The sequence below is a fragment of the Akebia trifoliata genome, chromosome 5, assembly GCF_017979445.1.
Source record: "Akebia trifoliata isolate Shusen 1 chromosome 5, ASM1797944v1, whole genome shotgun sequence".
NCBI lineage: Eukaryota > Viridiplantae > Streptophyta > Magnoliopsida > Ranunculales > Lardizabalaceae > Akebia > Akebia trifoliata.
In genome coordinates, this window is record NC_141379.1 from 23505835 (window position 1) to 23533393 (window position 27559).

A 27559-nucleotide genomic window follows, 5' to 3' on the forward strand; every position below is an offset into this window, starting at 1 on the left:
TAAGTATAACTATATGCTTAAGCATCCATAGATCTTATTACACATACATGAACATGTAATATATTTTATTAATTTAACACATTAGGTTTGATAAAGATTGCAACTTCAATCGTATTTTAGCTAACGAAATCAAGGTCGAGCAACTGGAGGATTATTGTTATTGTTATTATTATTAGCATTATTATCTTCGGCCCTAGGCGGGTCTGCATTTCCAACATCCGCACTAAACCCGAACCTTCCATCAAAATTGACACCACCACCATTGCCACTAAATCCAAATCCAACGCCGTTACCTAACCCGACACCACCATTGGAACCAGAGCCACCCCATCCAAACCCGAACCCAGCACCACCATCTCGTGATCGGCCAGAACCTGAGCCATAGCCCCAAGAACCACGACCAGGACCCGAACCAACACCCCAACGATAATCCCAACTCCCATCCGGTGCAGCGCCCGAGCCCATGTGGAAGTCCCACCCTCCACCCCAGCCCGGACCCGGACCCCTTCTATTGTTGTTTGCACCTCCTTGACCCGCCATGGCACTACTACTACTGCTGCTGCTGCTTGGTTGCTCTTCTTGTGTGATCCTTGAGGTAGTGGAAGAGATGAGAATGAGGAGTGAAACAAGCAAGGACACTACAACCACACAATTTGGCTTCTTTATGATCATTTTGTCAAAAGCAAATACAGGTATTTTTTAATTGGGATGAAAGAGATTGGCCTTTTAATTGACCTCTCACCTACCTATTTGCCGTGGAGTCTTGAGTTGCTAAGAAAAAAGTCATTGGTTTGCTGTGCTTGTGATCATGAGGTAATGGTGGGTGTTGGAGTTGCCCACACGATTTAGATATACTTGTCCTCATCAAATTCTTATCCCAAAAGTTTGGATTTGATCAAATAATCAAGGTTGGGATCCGTTGACTCAGGAAGAATGATCATGGAAAAAACACATTATCCCAACCTTATAAGCATGAAATCCAACGGTTGAAATTTATCCTTGAAATAAGTAACATCAAGATTTGTGCTATCTGGATGCATACAAATTCCGACCTTTAGATTTCATGTATTTTCTCATGAGAGTCATTCTTTATGAGTCACCGGATTCGGACCCAATAATTAAAGGGTCGATGGGAGTAGGCAAAGACCATCTCTATATGTTAGGGTGTCAATGGGTGTACCCATTTAACCCAAACCAAACCAAACCAAAAACCTTGTTTCAGAATTTTTTTTTTTTTTTTTTTTTGCTTATATCCGAATGCAACCCGATCTAAAAAGAACTGAAGCAATAGGAATCGAAATGGATTCGGGTAAATTTTATCCATTGGGTGCCTATATATATATATATATGGGGATGGTTCATGGGTCGTATGTAAAAACATATGTAAAAATAATGATTTTTCAAAATATGGGTTAGAGGTTTTGAAATGAGCCGATTTTTTACGAGCATGGTCACTATGATGAGAAGATCATCCTCACAAAAAATCAGTTCAATCTGAAACTTCTAAATCCATCAAAAGTGATTTACAAATTATTGACAAAAAAATCAACAGTCCACATTCTAAATCACTTTTAATGGGTTAGAAGTTTTAGATTAGACTGATTTTTTTTTCCCAGATGATTTTCCCATCATAGAGACCATCCTCACAAAAATTCAGCTCAATCCGAAACTTCTAACCCATATTTTGAAAATTTATTAATGTTACATTGGTTTTACATATATATATGGGTCCCGTTCAGCACCAAACATTTTAGCCAACCATCTTCATCCTACATGGGTTAGAAGTTTTGGAATGAGCTGATTTTTGGTGATGATGATCTCCTCACTGTAGAGATCATCCTCACAAAAAATCAGCCAATTTCAAAACTTCTAACCCATGTTTTAAAAAATGTTTTGCCAAAATGTTTGGTGTTGAACATTTCCCTATATGGGTCCCGTTTAGCACCAAACATTTTGGCCAACATTTTAACCAATCATTTTTGTCCTACATGGGTTAGAAGTTTTGAAATGGGCTGATTTTTGGTGAGGATGATCTCTACGGAGAGAAGATATAGATAGATATATAATAATGTTTGATGGAATAAAGTTAATGATATATATATATATATATATATATATATATATATATATAAAATAATGTTTGATGGAATAAAGTTAATGATAAGATTCTTACAATTTTTCTTCCTTGACTTATTACTCATATGTTCTTTGGATGCTGAAAATGTGTACTTTAATTATGTGAGAACCCTTACAGTTCTTTACTAATGTTTTCAGTTTTCTTTTCTTCATGACGTAAGTGTGTTTCTCAAAGAGTAAGGATTAAATGACTTCCCCATGTGGTTAATCAATCGACTCCCCTAATGTCTAATGTGATGTAGATCTGTACTTATCGGGATACACAGCTGCACATCTCCCTCAATTTGTGTAGTTATGTATCTCAAGGAGTACAAAATTACATTCTAACACATGTCACATCAAGGAAATCGATTGAGTATATCACGTGGGGGAATCATTTTATCATAGCTGTTTCTCAAAATGAGTGGCCACTTGTATGCATGGTTTTAAAACTCGTTTTGACGACTTGTCTCATCCATGAGCGAGATTGAGTCATCTTGGACAAGATTTAAAAAACAAAAAAAAATCCTTAAAATTAGAACATATCATCTCTTTAAGACAACTTGTCAACTCGTCTCGGTCTCAGACTAGATTTAAAACGATACTTGTATGCTATTGTATTTACTAAAATGTTTCCACCCAAGGGAATTTTTAATAATTTTTCTTAAAATATAAATTTGAGATAACTACTGAACCAAGTGGTAGAATATTGTATTGTTTTTTCTTATACAATGATTTATTTTATGGAACTTGGATGGATCATTTTGATCACAAGGAATAAATTTATGGCATTTGTAGGGATTGAGATTTGAATTATTCATCAAGATTATCAATCTAAAACTAAATCAAATAACAAACTCGGTGCCACCTTTATAGGGATGGGTATCTAATCAAACTAAATAATAAATAATTCCAAATCCCAATTCTCAGCTCACGCTAGCATCCTTTGTTGGATTTGTAAAATTCATTATCTATGTTTTAAAATTCACCGAATCAACGCAAAACTTAACTGAATCAACTCGCTTCCATTTAATTTCAAGTTGACTCGGGAACGAAACCTTGTTGGAACCAACTCATCAAGTCAACCCCAACATTAAAACGAACTCCAAATTGAACGAAATCAAATTTTATAGTTCTGTATAGTTAAAATAAACTTGTAGCAACTGATAGCTTACTTAGACAATTACAAGGAATGTATAGATTTGTCAATCCTTGTGCCACCAGTACTGCAATAGAAGAGAAAATGACTTACCATACCTTGCAAATGTAATGATCAATGTTCACACATAATCCTGACCGTTTATATGTGGGATCCAACGGTTGAGATAAAAGATGAATCCTGAGAATATCACAGATCTCTAAGATTAATCTCAACAGTTGGATCTCATGTAAACACAATTGAGATTGTGTGAACATATCAGTTTACTTTCACGAGTTTATGGATCCCAACCCACCAAAAAAAACAAAAAAGAAAAATCTCAATATTAGAATGATAGAACGTATTTTTACATGACTAATGATAATCTGGCAATCTTTTTTCAGACGCTCCCTGACTTGGCCATTACAGAACCATAAATCTTTTTCTTGTGTATAAGCAGAGATCAGTGGTTCTGTGATGGGGGCATCTGAAAAAGAGCGTCAGATTATCACGACTCTTTTTAAATTTGAATAAATTTAACATATTTTTATTTGACTTGGATGAGTCGACTTGCAAGTCTCGGAATTGGCTCAACTAAACTGACTCAGTTTTAGAACATAGATCTTTGTAGGGAATCATCTGCACCACTGTGCACCATCCATCTATCTCAATCAGCAGCAATACATGTTCCAATCCCTGGAGGATAAAGGTGAATAAAATTAAAGGAATAAGAATCCCCTTTTTCCTATCTTTTAAAATTATTGCACTCCCAAGTGAGCCATCAAGAATAACAAGCATCTTACTTTGCTTGCCTATTTAAAGATAAGATGACCAACATTAGTAATTCAGGGTTCATCAATTCCATTCTTCAATGGCTCAACTTGAATCACTCTCCAAACAGACCGAGACATTGAGCGAAGTCTTAGGTCTCGTTGAGACATTTAGGGCCTTCGACGCAGATAACGATGGGTTCATCTCTGCTGCAGAGCTCGGTGGGATCATGGACTCACTTGGGTACGGAGTAAGCGAAGAAGAACTGCAAGCAATGATGCAGCAGGGAGACCTGAACGGGGATGGGCTACTGAGTGTCGAAGAATTCCTGCAAATGAACACACAGGATATGGAGCTTGGTGACTTGGCATCGTTGCTCGGAACTTCTTTCGAAGCTTTGGGTGTTAATGGGGGCGAGGCCGTGACAGGAGAGGAGTTGTTTGAAGTTCTGGGGAATATGGGAGTCGGGTTTTCCTTGGAGGATTGCCAGGATATTGTATCGTCCATGGATGGGGATGGCGATGGGGTTGTTAGTTTTGAGGACTTCAAACTCATAGTCAACTCTTTCCTTTAGATGCTACAAAAGTAGAATATTATGTAGTTTTACTGTTTTTACCTTAAAAGTTTATGAAGCTTTATTCAATAATAAGTGCTGATTTCCTAAAGTTTTTAGAAGCTGTGTATAATAAACAGATGCTGTTACCAAAATCTTGTAAACTAAAAACAGAGAGATGAGGAACTTAAATATAAAACAGCACTTGATATAGTTTATGATTCTAAATTTAAAAAATATATTACATGATTCTGACTAACTCTTTCAGAGGTTATGAAGAAGCTTCCTTCCATGGGGAAGCCTGGACAATCTATGACTCATACTAGCACACTTGGTGCATATCCGTGGATGGGGATGGGATCTCTCCGTGATCTACTGTGACAAAAGAGATTAAGGAGAGACCTTCCCTTCCTCTGAGAGTATGCCATATGTGTGAGTATGAAGATGTTACACAGACCCGGTAGAGTACACAATGAGCAACAACTTGGCAGATGTGTTGGTAGGTTAGGTAACAGAAGCACCATTCAGATAATAAAGCCATGTGAAGTCGGAGGGAACAGCTTACCCGGAGAAAAAGTGATGTCATGGAGATGGTTTAAAATATCATATTGATTGAATGTTTCGGTTAATGAAAAAACTGATACGGTATCGGACGATACATTCCCGAAACATTCAATGTTTCGTATTGATCTTGGCCGATACCGATACATTCCGATATTTTAAACCATCGTCATGGAGAAACATGAGGTTTATAGAGTTCAGGATTAACCTCCTACTAAAGAACAGCTAAGGTCTAAAAGAGTAAAAAACCCTAAAACCTCCATTAAAAAAACAGTAAAAAATCTGGTTTGTTATCAAGAAACAATGCAGCAGATAAAGAATCCTAGAACTTTGCAGATTTATGAGCTCCCCTTCCTAAATTGGAACTATTTTCATTTTTTAAATACATATTTAAACACTTCCATCTATTATTTCAGTATTGTGGATGTGAAATAGAAGAGCCAGGACCTAAGAGTATGTTGGGAGGTTGGTAAAGATGAAGACAAACAACGTGACTTTAAACTAATGGAAAGCTCTCTAGGTGAACCGCATGGGACTGCTAAACATTTCTCAAGGACTTGTCTACAACTCCTACTACACATTCAGATGAGACCAATTCTGTAGAGAACACATACAACTCAGGGTGATGAGAAATGCTAGTGATACCTGTGGGTATTGCCAGAAGTTGCAACTTGCACTATGTTGGACACTTGTAATTTAAAATGTGGGTATGCGTCAAATGATCAGAAGACCCATACCTGGAAAATCTCTTTGGCTGTACCACCGCATAGTACTGCTAGCATTTCTCGAGTGACTAATTTGACCCTAAATCGAGTTGAAGAGAGTAATACTTCAGAAAAAATTTAAAATCCAATCGTGAGGCAGAAAATGCTATAAATACCAGGCACTAAGAAATGTATTGATCCACAAGAACTGAAGGTTCCAGATCCAAGGAGTCTCATTTTACAACTGAACTTGACAGGACAAAAGGAGTGTTTCTCCACAAGGACTAGAACCCAAACACAATAAATACTGCACAGTTTGTTCACACCAATCATCAGCACAAAGCCTCACCTCATGAAGCTGATAACTCTGCTTTTTTATCTTCAAGAAGTCTAAGCTCCTTACGCCAATCTTCCAATTTAGCCATCTTATCTAACTGCTCCGGTTTCATCTCTTTCTTCTCAATTTTCTGTTGTTGAGCTTCTGTGAGTCGAATCTGCAAATGTCACACAACTGTCAGTTGATTTGATCATTATTTCCTTATTATATGGTTGAACCCAAAATCCAATTTACAGAAGATTACTGCTCATTATAAACCTTGTTTTGCAAAAGACAATAATTAGCTTGCTAATTTAGCAAAAAATTAAGACTCAAAAGATACCTTGTTATCCTACCAAACCTCATCAACTCAAACGGCCAAGGTCTCCATCCCAACCGCATAAATCATTTAGGGTGTCACCTATAGGCCAGAAAATTGCAAAATTCCTTCATCTTCTTTACTTTTTCTTTTTCATTTTTTCTTCTTCCCTAGAGGTTTTACAGTCTACAGCCTAGACATGCACTAATGAAGTTGAACTAAAAATAGTCCATTGTGGAGATACTCATTCTAGGTTAACAAATTAACATGCATCAACTATTACTACAATTTCATTTTTTTAAGTTTTGATACCAATTCCTCATTTTTCTTTTCACTAGGAAAATCATGGGGCAGGAAAAAAAATGCATTTCATTCAAAATTCTAGAGATGAAAGAAAAAAGCGAACCCATGGGATTTATGGGGACGAGAGGCTCATCAATCATGATGCTCCAGCAATAGTCCACACTCCAGAATTGGTGAACTTCTAAATCACATGGGTTGGCCATTTGATTAAGCTATTAAATATTAACAATCAACATATATTTGTTCTAGAGTTCAAAAAAGTAAATAGCAATTCCTACTGACCATCAGACAATTCTCAATAAAGATTTTGGGGGTAGCATTAATCGAATGGTCCAGACACCAGATTCCAGATCAGTAAACCATCATTTAAATTTCATTCATATTACTCGAGCATGAATCCTTTTTCATTATCATTCTCTGCGCAGAGCGGTATCTTTGGTTATTCGTGCACCTTCATTTTTCTACTCCCTAAATCCAATCATTTATCTATCTATCCAGGGTCGGGTTCTGTTGACTGGAAATATAACATATGATCCAAAGTGCATAAGCAAAACATCTAATTGTTAGGAATTTATGTGTATCCCAATGATACATACCCTGATGTTCATATCTTGGGAATAAATTCCCACCATTGGGATTTTGGACTTACACAGTCAAGATCGTGCATTATTTCTTGAGTTAACACACGGATATAAGACAAAGGTGTCAAATTTTGGTTGTCCCTTGATCCCAACCTTGTACATATACTAGAGTTTGTCCGTGCCTATTGGCAAGGTCATCATCTTTGGGGATAAGGGGGTACTTAAGGAAAAACAATTGATTTGAAGGGGTATGATTGAAAAAGGAGGAGAAGATGAAAAACAATAAAGTTGGAGGGAAGAGAAAAAGCAATAAAGTTGGAGAGGTATTATTGGAAAGGAGAAGAGAAAAGGAAATAAAGGGGAGCATTGTCCTCAAGATTTGTTGGGAGATTATATCCAAGTCATTTTTTCTTTCCTTTCAACTTCTAAAGCCTACAATTTCGACCAATGCATTGTTTCTTTTCTTTTCTTTTTTGATAGGTATATAGTTTATTAATAAGGAGAAATGAGGCCAAGATAACCTACTCACAACAAGCAAAGCAAAACAAACCCATTCCCTCACAAGGCAAATTGAATCCCATCTAAACCAAAAGTCCTTAAAAATTGCCCTTTGAACTGCCAAGAGAGCTTACTCCCCCCCCCCCCCCCCCACCCCCACCCACACACCCACAAAAAACAATAATTGAAATAATTACTTTTTTTTTAATGATTCGAAATAATCACTTCCTAGAGAGAATTCCCCTTCTCTTCAAACAATTTGTTGTTCATTCCTTCTAAATACCTTAATAAAAACAAAATGAGTTAAAGACCACAAGATCATGTCTCCAAGCAAAAAAACGTCCCCAAATCTGCCAATTCTGGAGGGCTAGGACCGGCACGGAAAAGTACCAAGAGGTGGTAAGGAAACCTCCCTAACAGAAGAATAGTGGTACAAAGATGATTGATGGATTTACTATTGGATGTGCAAAGGGAACAAAAAATGAAGAGTATTACATAGTTGATTTGTAGAGGTAGAACATAGAGAGAAGAGAGAGAAACAAGAGAAATTAGGAAGAAGAGAAATACAAGTATTGCTTACACAACCTTCCTTACAATATAATACTAAGATATTATGGTGAAAAGACCATTATACCCCTTATATAACAAATATAATAACACTAACACACCCCCTAAAAGAGCATAAATATCAAGCATTCCCAACTTACCACATAAATCTTGAAACAATCCGTCATGCATTGGCTCAGTAAAAGTATCAACTAACTGATCTTTAGATTTCACATAAGAGCTAGCAATCTTCTTACATGTCACCATGTCTCGGATGAAGTGGCATTCGACCTCAATGTATTGGGTCCTCTCATGAAAAATGAGATTGTTTTCCATATAAATGGTCGCTAGATTATCACAACTTCATTAGCTCAGAAAAGAAAAACCAAAACTCTCTAAGAAGAAATTGGATCCATACCATCTTACACACGTTATGTGCCATAGCTCTGTACTTCTCTTTTTCACTGGACCTACCAACAATATTCTGCTGTTTGACTCATCCAAGTTTCTACGGTGTCACCCACAAAAGTTCATTTTATAGGAGATAGATCTCCCATCAAACCACCCACCAACCCAGTATGCATAAAAAAAAAACCTCTAATCCACAATTGATTGGAACGTTTAAAAAAAGGGCCTTTCCCTAGAGCTGTAGTATCTTGTAACATTTTAATTATTATTATTATTCTAAAATCCAGATTTATTTTAAAACAAAACAAAATATAAAAAAAATCTTGTGGGCAGATTGGATCTTTGAAGAACCATGGGACCATAGTCCAAGTCATTGGACCGAGACATTAGGCAAGAAGATGTCTAGAGGATATTTGGAGTTTTTTTTTTTTTTTAATTTTTTGAACGAGTTAAGTCATTTAGTAAAAAAAAAATTTTAAATCACCTAAAGTAACCTTTTTGGGTATATAACCTTTTGGAAGATCACTTCTAGAGGACTTGAGGAGTCTTTGATCAAAGATTATTCTAAGAGAGCAATTACAAGTGAGACATTCCCACATAATTTAGAAGGCGGTGGACTGACACCTTGTGTTGATTCTCTTTCTTTCTTCTTTGTTTTCCCTTCAAGTTTTAAATTTTAAATGGGGGAAAGTGTCATTATATCATTAGATAAAATCATTTCCGATTTTTTTTCCTACGTCCATTGGATTTATCCATGTAACTTGATGAGCTAGAGACGCTCTAAAATTTAGGACAAGTGTACATATTCCTATTAGAAAGAAAGTCTAACCTTGTTGGAAACTTTGAGAGAATGGAAAGTTCTCTAGCTTTTTGCAAGAGAGGGAATTGATTGACAATCAAAGTATTTTAGGAATGAATGATTCCTTGAAGTACGTCCCAGTCATAGGACCCTCCATCCTCTCATCTTCATTCTAATAATCTCATCACTCTTTCTCTTACATCTCATTTTCTCTAATTCACTATCTCTCTCATCTTTTTCCAAGTTCATTTGGCTTGTGGTGGTAGAAGAGGGGAATCATTCGGCTACAGAGTGATAAATGAGCATTAATCCCAAGAATTCAGAAGAAAAAAATCTAGGTACCTCAGCCTCAACCCATTCTATAGTGGTCCAAAGTATGATACTATTTTCCTTGATTTGAATGGTATGGAAAAGCTTGTGATATTGTTATGGATCTTGGTATTGTGCTTGACGTGATTACATAACATGATTGTGTGAGAAAGTAAGGCCTAAACCCTTGAGCAAACCTAGAAGCTCTCGAGGAAGGTCCCCAAGTGAAATAAACAGAGTTCAACTGAGCTGGTAGGAAAATCGGTCATGCATGAATGGGTTGACATGTAATCAATTTATGATATAAAATCGTGTTGTGGTACATCTATTTCTCTTCTTTGATTTCTATGTATTGAAGAATCTTAGAATGTGGTCACTATTGGAAATATTAGAATAGTTAGTTCTAGTTTGACTAATATTAGTTTATTTCAATTATTTCTTTATAAGGGCATATATGTCCATTCACTTATTATTGGTTATAAATATATGTCAAGCTCTCATTCTGATACTTGACTTTTCTTTTCTAAAATTATTCTTGGAATCAAAGCGTAAGAAAAACCTAACGCCCCTCTTTGGCCCTCCCTCTTAGTTCCTTCTCCTTCTCTCATTTCTTATCTCACTGAAAGTTATGACCATCTAGTGGGGCATTGGTTCTGGTGCCTCTAATCACATGACCGATGAGTCTAATCATTTTATTTCTTCCATTTTTCCTACTACTCATAAGGAGGTTCGTCTTGTTGATGGGTCTCTTACCCTTATTCACAATAAGGGTACTATCTCCTTATCCCCTGATTTTCTTTTTAATTTTGTTCTTCCTGTTCCTCACCTATCTCTTAACCTTATGTTTGTGAGTAGTATTACCAAATGTCTAAATTGTTTTGTAACATTTTTTCTTACTCACTGTGTCTTTTAGGACCTGACTTCGAAGAAGATTTTTGGTAAGGGTTATGAGAGGGATGGGCTGTACCTGTTTGAAGCTCTACCTACTACTACTTCAGCTTCCATCGTCCCACTTACTGGGAATCATATTTTTTCTTCCCAGACTTTAGATTTATGGCATACTAGCTTAGCACATGCTAGTTTTCAGCACCTATGTTCCTTATTTCCTGCTTTAAAAACTTTGTAGTGGACACAAATTTTAGTGCTCTGTGTGTGAGTTTTCTAAACACACGCGTACCTCTTGTATTCCTTGTATAGATAGATTTAAGAGAAAATTATGAAAAAAATCCTAATAAAAAAATTATTTTAAAAAAAGAACCTAATTTGTTGCAAATTATAAAAAGAATAATAAACCGGCCATTCTCTTCTCTCTCCCCTAAATTTTTTATAAAAAATCGAATTTAAAAAAAAAAAAAAAATCGGCCATTTAATGGCCTATTTTTCTCTCTTGATTTTTTTAATTAAAAAAACGGCTATTGAATGACTGGCCATTCTCTCTCCTGAATTTTAAAAAAAAAATCGAATTTAAGGCCATTCAATGTTTGACCATTACTCTCTCTTCTCTTCTCTCTTATCTCTAAGAACGAAATTTTTTTGGTTTCTTCATCCTCTTCTCCTTCTTCAACTTCTTCACTAAGGCAAATTGAAATTTTTTTTTTTATTATAAACATCTCAAGATCTTGATCTTATGATAAGATCTTAATCATAAGATCATAAGATCTTGATTTTATGATCTTGATCTTAAGATTTTCAAATCTTACTAAAGGTGGTTGAGTCCACATGTTTTACCACATTGACAATCAAGATCTTATGATCTGGATCTTATCATAAAATCAATATCTTGAAATGTTTATAATAATAAAAAAATTCAATTTACCTTAGTGAAGAAATTGAAGAAGAAAAGAATGAAGAAGCCAAAAAAATTTCGTTCTTAGAGAGAAGAGAGAAAAGGGAAGTGAGAGAAGAGAAGAGGAAGTAATGGCCAAACATTGAATGGCCTTAAATTCGATTTTTTATAAAAACAAATTCAGGAGAGAGAAGAGATGAGAGAGATTGGCCGGTCATTCAATAGCCGTTTTTTTTTTAAAATTCGTTTTGTTATAAAAGTCAAGAAAAAGAGGAGAAAAGAGAAAAAATAGGCCATTAAATGGCCGATTTTTAAAAAAAAAAAAACATTTTTTTTTAAATTTAGGAGAGAGAAAGAGGAGAGAGGAGAAGAAAGAGAAACCGATTATTTTTTAACTCGAATTTTTTTATAAAAAATTTAGGAGAGAGAGAAGAGAAGGGCCGACCATTGAATGGCCGATTTATTATTATTTTCGTAATTTGCAAAAAATTAGGTTCTTTTTTTAAAATAATTTTTTTATTAGATTTTTTTTTCATAATTTTCCCTAGATTTAATGTTATTTTTTATTTAATTCATTTTGATGTGTGGGGGCCTTCCCCTGTTACTGCTTTTAATGGTCATAGATATTATGTTACATTTATTGATGACTATTCTCATTGTATTTGGGTTTATTTAATACGTTCTCTCTCTGAGGTGCTCCTTATTTTTGTTAATTTCCTGAAAATGATTCAGAGTTAGTACAATATTATTGTCAAATTTCTTAGAACAGATAATGGAGGGGAATATATTTCTGATGGGATTCAATCTCATCTCCATGAATGTGGTATGCTTCATCAGTTAATTGCACGTACACTCCTGAGCAAAACGGGGTGACGAAACGTTAGAATCGCCACCTCATGAACATTGTCCGTTGCCTTCTGTGAGGGATACATGTTCCCAAGTCATATTGGAATATGGCAGTTCTTACTGCTACTTTCTTCCTAAATCGTGTTCTAGGCCGCAGCTTAGGAGGACATGCGCCTCTTCACGTTCTTTGACCTGATAGCACTCTCTTCCCCATTACATCGAGAGTTTTGGGTGTACCTGCTTTGTTCAAGATAGAACTCCTCATTGCACCAAACTAGATGATAAAACTATTCGTTGTGTTTTCTTAGGTTACTCATCTATATCAAAGGGGTATCGGTGCTATGATCCCCTCTCTCATCGTATTATTCATTCCCTAAATGTCACATTTTTTGAAAATGTTCCATATTTTCGTGCCTCATCTTCTTTGTACGATCCCTCTCTTATACTCTCTTATAGTGCTACCATCTCCTATTTTCTCTCCATCTTCATCTTTGCCACCACTGTAGGTTTAATCTCGTCGCCCTCCCCCTTTCCCAACCTTACTAACCTCCTCTTTAGACTGTATACCCCCTTCTACATTTACTCATGTTCCTTCTATTTCTGACTCTCATTTACCTATTGCACTTTACAAAGGTAAGCAAGGAAGTGTTACTGATCACCCTATCGCCCAATTTGTTTTCTATCAAGGTCTCTCTTATTCCTATTGAGCCTATCTTGCCACCACAAACTCTATTTGAGTTTCTCGGTCTGTATCTGAGGCTTTACGTGACCCTAAGTGGGCTAGAGTCATGATTACTGAGATGGATGCATTGCAAAAGAAACACCTGGGAACTTGTTTTTCTTTCCTCTGGAAAGCAGATTGTTGATTGTAAATGGATTTTCATGGTCAAGTATCTCGCAGAAGGTATTGTTGATCACTACAAGGCCTGTCTCATTGCTAAGGGCTTTGTGCAGACTCCGGGAAAAAACTTTGGTGCGACATTTGCCCCTGTAGCCAAACTTTCTATTGTCTGCCTTCTTATCTCTTTAGCGACATGTCATTCATAGCCTCTTCACCAGCTTAATGTAAAGAATGCCTTTCTAAACGATGATCTAACATAGATCATTTATATGGATCCCCCTCCAGGTTTCGTCTTCAGGGGAAGTATTTTGAGAAAGTATGTTGCCTTCTCAAATCTCTGTATAGCCTAAAATAGTCTCCACGAGCCTAGTTCCAACGTTTCTCTGAGATCATTCTATCTATGGAATTTTCCAGATACCATTCTGACCATACTTGCTTTATTCAACGAGGAGTAGATGGTCGCAATACCATTATCTTGGTTTATGTGGATGATATTATAATAAGAGTTCAAAAGCAATTGGGTAATGCTTTTGAGGTTAAGGACTTAGGTCCTCTCAAGTACTTTTTGGGGATATAAGTAGCTTGCTCACATCGTGGTATTTCGTTATCTCAACGCAAATACACATTGGATCTTCTTTAGGACATTGGTATGCTTAGTTGTTGTCTTGCCTCTTTCCCAATGGATCAGAATCATAGTCTTCATGCCGAATTTGAAAAAAATTTATTTGATTATTCCTCTTACCAAAGACTCGTAGACCGTTTGGTTTATCTGACTAGCACTAGACCGGATTTGACCTTCGTGGTTAGTGTAGTTAGTCAGTTCATGCATGCTTCACGTACCTCTCATGTTTATATCGTGTATCGTATCCTTCGCTATTTGAAGTCTCATCCTGGTCTAGGCCTATTTTATTCGTCTACTGCTCAGCCATATTTGTCTTATTTCATGTGTTGATTATACGAGTTCTCTTACAGATAGAAGATCTACCTCTGGTTTCTGTATTTTCTTTGGTGGTAACCTTATCTTATGGAAAAGTAAGAAATAGAGTGGTTTCTCATTCTTTTGCTGAAGCTAAGTATCGTGTTATGGCTCTTGGCACATGTGAGCTTCTTTGACTTAGATCTTTGCTGACATAGTTGGGATTTCCTACTGTTGGTTCCTCCTCACTATTCTATGACAACTAGTCTGCTATAATGCTTGTATCTAACTCAGTCCTTCACGAAAAGACTAAGCACATTGAGGTTGATGATCACTTTCTCAGGGAGAAAGTTCGATCTAGTACACTTGAGACAATCTTTGTTTTTTCTTTAGATCAACTAGTCGATATGCTTACGAAGTCTGTTGGACCTTCTGTCACTAACTTTTATCATGCCAAGCTGGGCCTACTTGATATATTTGCCCCAACTTGAGGGGGAATATCGGAAATATTAGAATAGTTAGTTCTAGTTTGACTAATATTAGTTTATTTCTATTATTTCTCTATAAGGGCATATATGTTCATTCACTAATTATGGGTTATAAATACATGCCAAGCTCTCATTCTGAGACTTGACTTTTCTCTTCTAAAATTCTTCTGTCACCTACGAGATACGACTCACAATGTGTTTTTCATATCTTTTCATATTTTTAGGTGTTTGGCGTTCAAGTGAAGCCTTGATAAGAAGAACAAAAGAGACTAGTTTTTATTGTTTCCTTTTTTCTGTGTATATCGATGAACTTTATATGTTGGAAAATATTGTGGGAGAACCTTTGTATTTGAGTTGAATCCATGCGTGTTAGTGACTCTTGAACAACATTTTAACAAAAGAATTTTTTGTTGTATTATGCTAGTGACTCGCATAGATAAGGAAAGAATCCATTTTTGTAATAGGTGGTGAATCTATAAATTATGGATAGCCAAGTATAAATTGTTTTAAAAGAAATACTAAAACAAATCATTTTGCCCCAATATTTTTCAGAGATGTTCTTAATTGATTTATATGAACCCACAAAAGATCAAGGTGAAAAGCCATCGTTTAATATTTTTAACGAAATTATTAAATTAAATTGACTATTGAGCATTTTCTGCTGTTGTAACATAGGGTCCAGTCCGGGGGTTGAACCATTTTAACTTCCAAATTTGTTAAACAATAACCCTTATTGGTATTTTTCTTATTAAAAACACTGAATATCTTCCTATGAGTTTTGGTCTTGATATATTTGGGGGTCCAACTCAAAACCAATTGGCAATGAGTTGAGAGGCCAGGGAGTTTGTAAGGAGCGAGACAAGGCAATGAGTGTCCGATGTGAGACTAAACTCAATACGCCCTCACACATGTGGAGCAAACTAGGCCAAAGCACATGGAGATACAAACTGAATGACATGGAGAAGAGAAAGGCTTGCTTTGATACCATGATAAATTTGAGGGTCCAACTCAAAACCAGTTGGCAATGAATGGAGAGGCCCAGGAGCTTATAAGGAGAGAGACAAGGCAGTGAGTTTCCGATGTGGGACTAAACTCAACAGGTCTCGCATGGAAATTACTTTTCTATATATAGTTACACTTTTTCAAAGTTGAAGTGTCAGTAAGGTAATTTTTTGTCAGTCTAACATTTAAACAGTTTTGTGGCTTTATTTACCTTTTTAGACAAATTTGTTTATGTTGAAAACTAGGAAGTTTTGGAGATTTAAGTACCCTTTCCAAAACTTTTGGTCGTAACAAAAATCACCCCAAAAGAAATTTGTAAAAAATATTTTCTGGTACAATGTCAGTTGTAGCCATCTATAGTATTAGTAACAGTGTCACAGTTTTTGAAAACTTATGCATAAAATTTCTTACAAAGCAACCCATTTTAAAATTTTCCTTTGACCTAAAAAGTGGACTCTATCTCATTTTAAAATGTTTTAATATTTATAGAAATTTTTTATTGAGCCATGTTTAGTGGCCAAGTCTAGAAAAAATTTGGAAATTGTCTCAGTGGATGAAGTGAGTTAATGCGAGCAGACCTGTGAGGGGTTCTTTGAGCCGTATTTCATCTCACCTCTAGATTTTGAGTCATGGGTCTCAAAAATCGGGGTGTAATTGCTTGGTATCAAAGCCTAGGCTTTAGGACCTAAGAGATAAGTGTATTTGATTTAGATTTTATTATATTATTTTCGGGCATAGTTGTTAGAGTGATTTAAAAATGTTTTGATTAGAACTAAAACTTAGTGTAGGAAGATAACAATAATGAAACGCACACACACCAAAGCGGAAGTAACAGAGAAGATCCACATAGTTAATGAAGATAGGTTGTTGAGGAACGTCCTGAAGAAGATGACGGCTACACAATACCAACTCTTCCTAATCCCAACTCTCAAGCACCAGAGGATCTTGGTTCATGGGGAGGAAGGAGCATGGGATAACTTCAAGATGTTAGAGAAGGCAAATGGGAAATTTGAGACGATTGGATAGTTTCCTTCCAAGAATGAGAGTAGTTAGTAGTATCCTTTTGAAGACCAGGGGAGGTAATTTAATTCCCAATAGGGGTTGCATACCTGGAATAAATGGATTATGATTAATACACAAATAATTATTTATAATGGTAAATTGAATCTCATGTGCTTAGGTTTATTGTGACATTTGTTAAAATGCATGTATATGAATACTCACTCATAAAATACTCCAACAGAATCCCCTAAGTAATGGATAGAAATAAACTAAATAATGGTATCACAATGCACACATTTTAGAAAAAAAAGGTGTGGGTGTGTTTAGACCCAAGGAAATTAAATAATAGAAAATGGTGAACATCAAAGGTGGTGCACTGAGAAATCCTATTTGTCATGAACAAGATGTTATGGAAGAAATAATGCAAGCCAAGAGGGTCCTGGTTGATATGACGTAACAAGTGGCAATGCAACAAAATCGAGAGAAAATGCACCTACAACATACGTCAATAAAACATACTGCCATGGGGGCAGAGACTCCATCTAGGGTAGGAGGGGGTGACAAGATTGTAGGCAATGAGGGAATTCAAGGGGATGCAATGCCTAAAATTTAAGGGGAAGCCAAACTTGATCGAAGCGAAGAAGTGAATGAAGCAAATGCTAAAAAAAACTTGGATAATCAAGGGATCGTAAAAGAATAGTAGGTCCCACTCGTATCTTTCATGTTAAAAGGGGGTGATAAGATTGTAGGCAATGAGGGAATTCAAGGGGATGCAACGCCTAAAATTTAATGGGGAGCCAAACCTGATCGAAACGAAGAAGTGAATGAAGCAGATGCAAAAAAAATTGGTTCACATCTTTCATGTTAAAAGAGTACACTGACTATTGATAGGACTCGATGAAAAGTAGTAGGGACGTAAACCAAATGTTGTGGGCTTAGTTTGAGGAAGCATTTTACAAAAAATATTTTCTTGAGACATCACAAGTTTTAAAAGTGGGAGAGTTTATGGATCTTCTTGACGGTGTTGTCCACGTATCGATGCTATGGAGGTATGTACCAGACTCGTCACGCGTTGTCCAGTGGCAAGAGATTCAAGTTAAAGAAAATGTGACCTATGAGGCGAAACTCATCTAGATCCTAGACACCATAGAGCAAACATTTCGCAATATGCCCATTTCCTTGGTTAAGATACTTTGGTAACATCATGGCTTAAGAAGAAACACATGGGAACTAGAGACGAACATTCATGACAAGCACCTCTAACTTTTCACCTAAAGAGGTACGTTTTATAATTTTGAGGATGAAATTCTTTATAGAGGGTAGGTTGTAGAAACCTATAAATCTCTTGATACCTCAAGAAATATTTTTCGTTAAATGCTTTCTCAAATTGAGCTCACGACATTTGACTCACGTCTCTACTCATTTTCACTGAGTCCCATCAGCAGTCAACGCCCCCTTCTGGTACGAAAGATGCGAGTGATACCCATTATTCTTCTACGATCCCTAGGTGATCCACTTTTTTTCTTCTACTTCAACGACTTCTCCAATTTTGTCAAGTCTGGCTCTCCCTTAAGTTTGGGGTTGCATCTCCATGAATTCCCTAATTGCAGCAGTCTTGTCAATTCGTCCTACCCTAACTAGAGTATCTTGAGCCTAGCGCTCTACAGTACTTCTCTACCCCATGGCGGTCTATTGTTATATTGTTGCTTGTTGTAGGCACATTTCATCCCGATGTTGCATTGTTACTTGTTGCATCATCTCGGTAATGACCCTCATAGGTTGCATCATTTCATCCATAACATACCATTCCTGATGAGCAGGAACTCTTGGTGCATTACCTTTAATGTTCCCCATCTTCTGTCATTTAATCTTGTTATGCTCTAAACACACCCACACCTTTATTTAAAATCCATGCATTGTCATGTTGTTATATAGTTCATTTTTATACATTGATAAGGCATTTTGTTGGAGTATTCAATGAGCGAGTGGTCCTATACATGCATTTCAACAAATGTCGCTCATAAATATAAACACGTGAGATTGAATTTTCAAACATAAACAATTATTTATTCATTAATTACAATCCAGTTTAAAATTTTCATTCAAAATATTAAACAGTGGTTTTCACCCAGATCTTTTTTTAAAAATAAAATCTGGAATTTAAAATAACAATAATAATAATAATAATAATAATAAATAAATAAATAAAAGGTAATTGGGTCCTATAGTGATGGAAACTGAACAGGGGCAAAACCCTACACCAATGATCTCCCCACCCCATTCCCTCTACCAATTCTAAAAATCACCCTGCTCTGAAACTCCAAACAATTCTAGAAATCCCTTTCCAAAGATTGCATGATTAAGAAGGCCTCACCTTGCCACTATCCCAAAAAAAATTCCTATCCCGTATTTTGCATTTATAACCTCCTTCTACACATTCTCACACTCATCCTCGAACTTCTTCTACAAAGTCAGATTCATAGATCCAATATTTCTGATTCTGAGACCATTTTTTTTTTGGAAAATAATCATGTTTCCAATTTGACTAAATGAAATTTCTGATTGCCTTCTTGTCGTTTCTAAAAGTTTAGAATCTATTTTGTATTACCATTTTTAATTTAACAACTCTGGTAGAACCTTTTTTCTCAAATCTGAATAACCTCCCCAAAAATCCTTTCCATTCGAAGAAGCTATGGACATAGGGGAAAGAGAGCAGATTGAAAGGATCTGTATGATTCTTGCTGATGTAAGTTCTTTAAACTCTTCAAAACAGTTTCTGCTTCACGCTGTTTGAAGAATCTTCACTACAATTTTCTGGTCAATCTGCAGATATCAATGCCAACATCATAGTCTCCATCTTAACTTCCATTTTGGGGTGCAGTTTGAGCATGGTTTTATTAATGTTGCCATATATATTAATCCAGTGTAAGAAATGTTAAATCATTAAAATATATCAGCATGTTTGCACTCTTTCTCACTAGTTTTATCAAAAAATTACCGTAGAGATTTATAATAAAAAAAAAAAGGGGGATGAATCCCAAGAACAATATAAAAGCCTAAGAGGAGAATTTCAATGGGAAAAATCCAAATACAAAAAGCCACCCTCCTCCCAATATACAAGAGCACCCCACCTAAATACAAAACCATTAAAGAAGATACCTCACTGGTTCCTTCATTGGTCTTCATGGTACATGCCTAAGCCTTTTCAATCAAATTTCCTTCATTTTATCCCATATAGGTGCCATTCCAATATTCCATTAAATGTACCCCTTTCCAGTTTTGTTTTTCCTAGTCTTGCCACTCATCTATCTTAACATCCCCATATCTTCTAAGCTCATTCGAACGTGTTCCAGGTCTGGGTGCATGTACAAAATATAAAGGGTAGGAAAGTAGAACTATTACAATATTAATGTCCTAGGATTCTCCCTTTAGCCTGTCTTAAGTATCTTCAATAATTTGATTGAATCTACTGAAGAATAAAGGAAGAAAATTATTTTCTTTTGCACAAGAGAAAAAGGTGGAAGAAGAAATTGAAACTTTCATTTTCTGGCAAAACAAGTGTATGACCTGCTGCACAAAATTCCAGTGTTTTAGTTACTCAATAATGTATCTGTGACTTTCTAAGTTCCATAGTTTTCCGACCCAAATGTCTGGGAAAAGGCATGGATGGTAATGATGATATTTCCAAAGTTAAATTATAAATAATTACTTTTTAATTACTTCAATTTTTCCACAACTCTGATAAAAACTTGAAAAACATAAAAAGTTTTAGAAACACCCAATTATATCCCTTGAAAACAGATTAGTAGAAACGTTTTTTTTTTTTTGAAGATTAGTAGATACATTCTTTAGAAATAGTAAAAACAATACCTCAAGATTGGCAATAGACACTGAAGGACTGCCAATGGAAAAATAAAAACAGCATTTATCATCATTATTATCCAGGCCTTCCCAACTATGAAGGAATCAGCAAAACATAAATCTGTTCATTCCATTCAACTCTATATAGGGCTATTTCTTCTTCCAAGGCACTTGTCTTCTTATCATTTCTTACGACCTAAATCCACCATTTTGTCCAACTTCCAAAAGGTCTAAATTCTTCAATCCCAAGTGAAAAGGGGGGCAACAAGCGAAACAAATCGTCAGAACCATGGTTTAAAATTTTGTTTCAATCCAGTGTTTCAGTTTTTTCAAAAACCGAAACGATCCTGAAACATTCGAAAATTTTTAAACAAATTCTTCCTCAGAAGACCATGGTCAAAGGGCTATTTCAACAGTGAAAACACGGGTATATCAGACCCAGTCTTTTAGAGAAGACTAAGGTCAAGGACATTTTATTTAACTTGTAAATGGAAGTTCAAAAATAGTAAAAAGGGATTAGAAAGATGAAAGAGGCAGCACAGCAGACCAGGTACTCTCTCTTTCTCTCTCCTCTCTCTCTCTAGCGCAGATCTCTCGCACGCAGATCGCTCTCTCTCTCTCTCTTAGATCTTTGCTCAGATATCTCTCTTTCCCCAAAGATCTCTCTTAAAGATCTTTAAATCAGAAAAAAAACTAAAGAGAGGAATCGAAAATTAGAATGTTCCGATTTCTACGTAGTTTCATCTCAACAGGTTAAAAATCTGAAATGTTTTGTACGAAATGAAACAAATTTTTAAACCATGGTCAGAACCTCTTTGTGTGTGTGTGTGTGGGGGGGGGGGGGGGGGGGACGGGGACGGGGGGATACAGTAAATCATCAATGCAGCAAATTTGATAAATCATACCTTCTTCTTGAGTGCTCGAATTTTTTTATCAAGATCAGGATCAGGCACCCCTGGATTTGAACTCTCGGTTGAATCTGAAGAAGGATCTGTCGAAACAGCCAGCATATTCATCTGAATTGCTACTGATTCCACAGCTTCCAACCTGTGAACTTCATCATCAGAAGAGAGCACTTCTCCAGCTTTTGACTCCACAGCTTCCTTCAAATCCAAGTTCTTCCCCTTCTCAAGAGCAGCCTGTCAGGGGTAATTCATTAAATTTCCAAAGCCACAAAAATAGGAAAAGAGTAATGAGCAGTCAGACGGTTCCCTTCATGCATATACTAACTTCACAAGTTTCATAGAATGTAATCTCCTATTCCGTGTAAAAATAAAAAGTTTCTTAGATCAAAGAAATGGTTAAAGCTTGCAAATAAATGAAATGGCTTCTTGTAAACTACCTGGCTCATCTTTTAGACTTCAAAACCAGATAAACCTAAATAAGCCCATCTGAACAAACCTATTCACTCCTAAAGACAGTAGGTGACTATATGTTATAATTCTCACACTTGGTCTTGTACAACTACTAATAAAAACTTATCAAACAAAGTCTAACCCAATACAGAATGCGAGCACCTCAGCGGGAAGTCCTGAACAAATCTGTTTCTAGCCTGAAAAGGAGAGTTAGCTTGAGTAACCATGTATGTACTGTACCATTATCATTATTCATCTTGTTTGAGTGATATATGTAATTACAGTACGAACCAAAAGAGATTTAGCTTAGAAAAATGCTCAAATCCAATGGCTAGATATCATCAATCAGCCTAACTTTTGATGCGTAGGTCCATCAACTCATGAGCCAAACATTGACGGGATCAGTGAAAACGAATGTGTGTGCCACATGAAATTTTTCGGTTGTGGGTTGATTGAGTTTATAATGACACCAGGGTAGGGTGGGCATTATCATTTAAATATGATTCTTTCAAAGCCATTTGGATGGCCCTAGAAAGGCATCCTTCCCAGCTAAGGCATGGGTTTTCTTGCACATGGAGGGATGATGTCACAAATCCGAATAATCTATCTATAGGACACTCTGAAATCTGAATTGGCCATACCGTGTTTATGCTGAACACAACCCAATACCATTTACTAATAGGCTATACCTCCGCCAGTAGAGAGTAATTTCAATGTACATGGAATCTTGGAAAGAATCAGGCTTGCTAGAGGGTATTTCAATGACTATAGCTATTGATACTATTTTTAATGGTAACTGTATACTTCAAAGGGGGGGGGGGGGGGGGGGAAGGAGTCACTTCTGGCATTTGACCATTTTGTAGAAGACAGTAAGCTTAGTAACTACTCTATAAGATGCCATTTATTCTCTAAATCGTATATTGGAATTTCACAAGAAGCAAGACCCAATATTGTATGCATAGACCCCAAAGGAAGACCAATGAAAGATGTTGAGGATTTGCCCACTTTCACAACCCAAAACTTGGGTAAAACTTTAAACACCAAGAAATTGAAGTTACAAATTTGCACTAAACTGTCCATTGTGATATCTATCCAATTTATGCAAATTTCCACGTTGTCGAACAAAGCCCCCCCACCCCCCACAATAACCAGCCCATAAAGCTTGCTCTTATGCAAATTTGTCGCTAAATTCAAAGCACCATAAAGGCTTCTCAAATATGTGAAGTTGCACTTTGTTTCCATACTCAAAAATTAGGGTATAATCTACAAATTGCAAATGCGTGAGCATTGTAGCCTCCCCTTTAACCCTTGCCCCTGTGAACCATCCCAAATAATATTCTAACAAAGGCCTCTTTGAACAACAACAACAACAAAAAAAAAAAAGAACAGAGATATGAATCACCTTGCCATTCAAAATCTAAATATAATGGAAGGCACAAGTCTTTAGATATTTTATTGTTACCTCTATCCACATTAGTTTTAGACTTCATCTTGATTTTGAGCCTTTGTCGTTGTTTTTTATTCTTCAATTTGAACAAAAGCCCTATTTCTCACTAGAGTCGACATCTATTTTCGTTGTACAATTCCCTAACCATCTCAATTGGCTTTCCCTTATTTAATCTGTTAGTGCGGATTGATGCAAGATAGTGAAGGAAGAAGATGAATATGGGGGGTTTGGGATTGGGTTAAGGATTTAGACTACAATAGGGTAGACCCAAAAGGATTTGGGTTGTAGGGTTTAAACGTTTTGCAATCACGATCACAATCCCAATGGCCATATGTTGAAATGTAAAATGAAAAGTTTTGCAATTATAATATCTTCAATAGGGTAAAGGAAAGGGTTAAGAGAATGGGTAACAGATTAAGAGGGAAGGAAAAAAAGGGTTTCAAGAATTCAAGAAAGTTAATAGAAAATAAAGGAAAAAAATTAAGATTGAAAGAAAAAAGAGATGAGATAGAAGGATAGAATCTTAGAATCACACCAAGAACGATGGAGAACTTATTTCAAAAAACTCTTTCTTTATTCATCATCAAAATCGTCTTTTAAATAAATCCTAATACAATCTATATATAAAGAAAATAAATTTAGGAATCCTAATAAAACTAAAATACTAAATAAATAACCTTATTTTCGGAATTTTCTCTCTCCTAAATTTTCAACCCTTATAAACTTAAATAAAAGACAAACTAAATTTACCAAACTACCCCTAAATATTATAATAAGACATGGGCCAATAAAACATGAAAATAAGCCAAACAACATAGAAATAGAGCCCTAAAACAGAAAACTTAATAAAAATAAAATCTACTCTTTAAGCTTTGACATCCCCATCAAAGATATTAATAGATTCCTTAAACTATACTCATTTATAATCCCTCCCCCCTATCTTACCACTCATCCATTTAGCATCCTACGACCATCAGATGAGCATGTAGTTTCTTGACGACCCAACATTCAATTCCATATAACGTAACTAGTTTTATTATTTATTTATAAATTTTCCCTATAGTTTGATTAATATACATTGGTTACATTGGTTAACAAATACTTCAAAAGTGTCTTCACTTTAAGCATCCAACAATTATTCTAGTGGGTCGCTAGTTTATCTATCTTTAAATTATTCTAAGGGGTCACTAGTATGAGTACGTGTGTGGCTAAATGAGTTGTGGTAACTCCTAGGAAATCATGGGGTAAGGTTGACTTGGTAATGCGGAACGCAAATCAAGTTAACGGTCAAGAGTTCCGATGAAAAATTTGTAATTATTTAGATTTCACTTAATTAGGCCTAGATTTATCATTCGAGATTATTTTAGATTAATTATTTTTTTAGTTTTGACTTGTTTTAGGACTTTATTTTTATTTTTTTTAGGTTTATTCTCATGTTTTATTGGCCCATAGTCTTAGTATAATATTTAGGGGCAATTTAGTAACTTTAGTTTTTTTTTTATTCAAGCTTATTAAGGTTTGAAAATTAGGAGAGAAAAAATTACGAAAATTAGGTTATTTATTTGGTGTTCAAGTTTGAAGACTCTTAGATTTATTTTCTTTATATAGATTGTATTAGGATTTAAAAAAAAAACAAAGAATCTTTGATGAATAAAGAATGAGTTTCTTTTATAGAGTGAAAGAAATTCTCCATCATTCTTAGTGTGATTCCACAGTATCATCTTTTCTCTCATCTTTCCATTTTTTTTTATTGTTTCTTAATTTTCTTGAAATCTTGAATTCTTAAATCCATTAAGAATCATTTTTTCTTGATTTTCTTTTAATCTTTGTTTTTCTTGATTCTTAAAGTCTTGAATCTTGATTTCTTGAAACCCATTTTCTTAACCTTTAATCCTTCCCCATTTTCTTTAACCCTTTTTTCATTAATCTCTTTCCAAATCTATCATATACCTTATTACTTAACTCAAACTAAATAACTTAAACCCTCCCCTAATCGTAATTTCAAAATGTTGTAATTGAAAAACTTTGTGTTTTACATTTCAACATATAGCCAATTGGGATTTTGGTAACCGTTTTCCTATTGTCGCCCAAATCCTTACCCAAAATCCTAAACAACATTCCCTAAACCCCTATTTTCCTCTTCTTTCCTCAACATCCTGCATCACTTAAGATATATTAGGGGGATAGCTTGAGTGCCACACAAACGTTACACAACGAGGGGCTAGGTCCATGACACTAGGCATAGAATAATTTGGGTATTTTTTTCCCTAAAGGTTGTACACCAAGTTTCTTGGTGTCTAAGAGATCCAATTGTTGCTCAAGTCTCTTGGGTTTCACGTCATAGCATCTATACCCAGACTGAGCATATCCAAGAAAACACAAGTGGTTGCCTTCAAGAACAATTTCTCTCTAAATTATGCAATGAATTTTAATTTAATGAAAATAATGCATGTCATCTAGATCTAAAGATAGACCATAAATTGGATCTCTTAGATGATGAGTGATTAGCTCACTCCACATCCACTTATTCGCTTTCCTACTTTCATGTGCAATTAACAAATAGGGAAAAAGGCCAACCTAAGACATATTTTTGTACTAAATTAAGACCTCTGCTAGAATTTGGATATTTCAAACATGATCATAGAAGTTATTGAAACGATGTCCATCCTTAGCACATCAAAAGTCTAATGAATGCATCACTCCCAACAGCATAGAGGTGATTGGCTCAACAATTAACATATATATCACATTTTTTGTATAAGTGTAAATTTTATTGATAAGAGGACTAGGAGTCCTCAAAGAAGATATATATCACATTATCAACCAACTTCATTATAAAGAATTCAAAGCACCATAAATTATCAAAATGTATCTAAAGCACACAAGAATGCATTCTAGCAAATTCCCATGCATTATTATTTTTATTTTTATTGGCCAAGTAATTAGCATGTGAAGGTGGGTTTCGATCCCAGGTCGTAGTATCAACACTCACAACTTTAATCAACTTAGTGAGCTCTCACCTTCAAAATACTAAACAGCAAAAGAATAATCAGACCAGAGACCTTCAAGTGTGTTAGATTGAAGTAATAACCAAATACACCACGACATCTTCAAAGATTCACCAACATTGTATGATTCTCTTCCATGAATTCTCATGCATTAATCACTTAGAAATCTAGTGTTTTGAATGTGTTGAAGTCATACGAAAACACCTACAAAGATTTGCCTACATTGTATGAATCTCTTCCATGAATCCTCGTGCATTAGCCACTAAGAAAATTTACTATAGTGAATGCGATCAAAGTTGTGCCAAAACACCTCTATTCACAACTAATATAAAAATTTGAAGTAATAATCTGTTCTTTTTCATTCCAACCAAAAAAAAATTGATAAAAAGGTAAGAACTTGAACCCTAGTCAAACAAAATAAACATAATTGCATCCAATATTTGAAGAAATTGAGCTAAAAACTATACAATAATGCATACCAAGCATCATACCTGTTGCTTCTTATCCTTCTTTCTTTCATTCCTTTTAGCTGATTTCGTCTTGGGTTTCGCATCCAACACAGGATCGTAACCTGGCGGAAGGTCGGGGGCTCCCATTCCCTTCCTTAACTGCATAAAAAACAACACAATAATTGATGAATCAGAGAGAAACAAAACCTAAATAACATAGAAATCTAAGAATAACCCTTACCAGGACACCTTTGGATTGATAAATCGCAACTTCATCTTGAGGGACGTAACCAGCCCTAATTCGAATCGGCTTTCGAAGAGTTCCATCTGGTCTCCTCGTTGGCCCCAATATCCTCTCTCCTTCTTTTAGGGCTTTTCCCCAACGAGCTGACTGTTCATCAGTTCCATCACTGCTAGCCATTACTGAGAACTCGAATTTGCACCTTTTTCAAACGTCCAAGTGTTCCGTACAGGTAGATGACGGGGGTTGCGGTGGTGATGATAATCAAATCGTGGCTGTTCGTTTTGATTTATTTGTATTTCTCTCACACACAGTAGAGAAGAAAGGGAGTGTGTGTGTGTGTGTGTGAGAGAGAGAGTGAGTGCAGCTCTGCGACGGCCTGTGTGTCTTCGAGCT

The 27559-nt window shown here is 35.7% G+C and overlaps 2 protein-coding genes across 4 annotated transcripts; one reads left to right on the forward strand and one right to left on the reverse strand.

Moving 5' to 3' along the window:
• On the reverse strand, window positions 1-27559 carry PYM (partner of Y14-MAGO). 3 transcript variants are annotated; one of them, XR_015178639.1, is made up of 6 exons: window positions 27164-27559; window positions 26965-27081; window positions 21569-21802; window positions 6192-6336; window positions 5876-5942; window positions 1-589 (listed from the first exon to the last, which is right to left on the reverse strand). XR_015178639.1 is itself a non-coding variant. In XM_086443043.1 (5 exons), the coding sequence occupies exons 1-4, from the start codon at window positions 27341-27343 to the stop codon at window positions 6193-6195; spliced, it is 675 nt and encodes a 224-aa protein (XP_086299169.1). In that variant the 5' UTR covers window positions 27344-27559; the 3' UTR covers window positions 4154-5942; window position 6192. The 3 variants fall into 3 exon arrangements, 2 of the variants coding, with proteins under 2 accessions (XP_086299169.1, XP_086299168.1); XM_086443043.1 differs by lacking the exon at window positions 1-589 and having other exon boundaries at window positions 4154-5942; XM_086443042.1 differs by lacking the exons at window positions 1-589; window positions 5876-5942 and having other exon boundaries at window positions 6007-6336; window positions 27164-27558.
• LOC147401683 (putative calcium-binding protein CML29) lies at window positions 4125-4689 on the forward strand. The gene has a single exon (XM_086443044.1). The coding sequence runs from the start codon at window positions 4125-4127 to the stop codon at window positions 4596-4598; it is 474 nt and encodes a 157-aa protein (XP_086299170.1). The 3' UTR covers window positions 4599-4689.

Excerpts from the sequence above, each read along its gene's own strand:
- PYM (XM_086443043.1), bottom strand. The coding sequence starts at position 27,343 with ATGGCTAGCAGTGATGGAACTGATGAACAGTCAGCTCGTTGGGGAAAA. Across the intron at positions 21,803-26,964 it reads AGAAGGATAAGAAGCAACAG|GCTGCTCTTGAGAAGGGGAA; the intron begins GTATGATGCTTG and ends TACCCCTGACAG. Across the intron at positions 6,337-21,568 it reads TTCGAGCACTCAAGAAGAAG|ATTCGACTCACAGAAGCTCA; the intron begins GTATGATTTATC and ends TGACATTTGCAG.
- LOC147401683 (XM_086443044.1), top strand. The coding sequence starts at position 4,125 with ATGGCTCAACTTGAATCACTCTCCAAACAGACCGAGACATTGAGCGAA.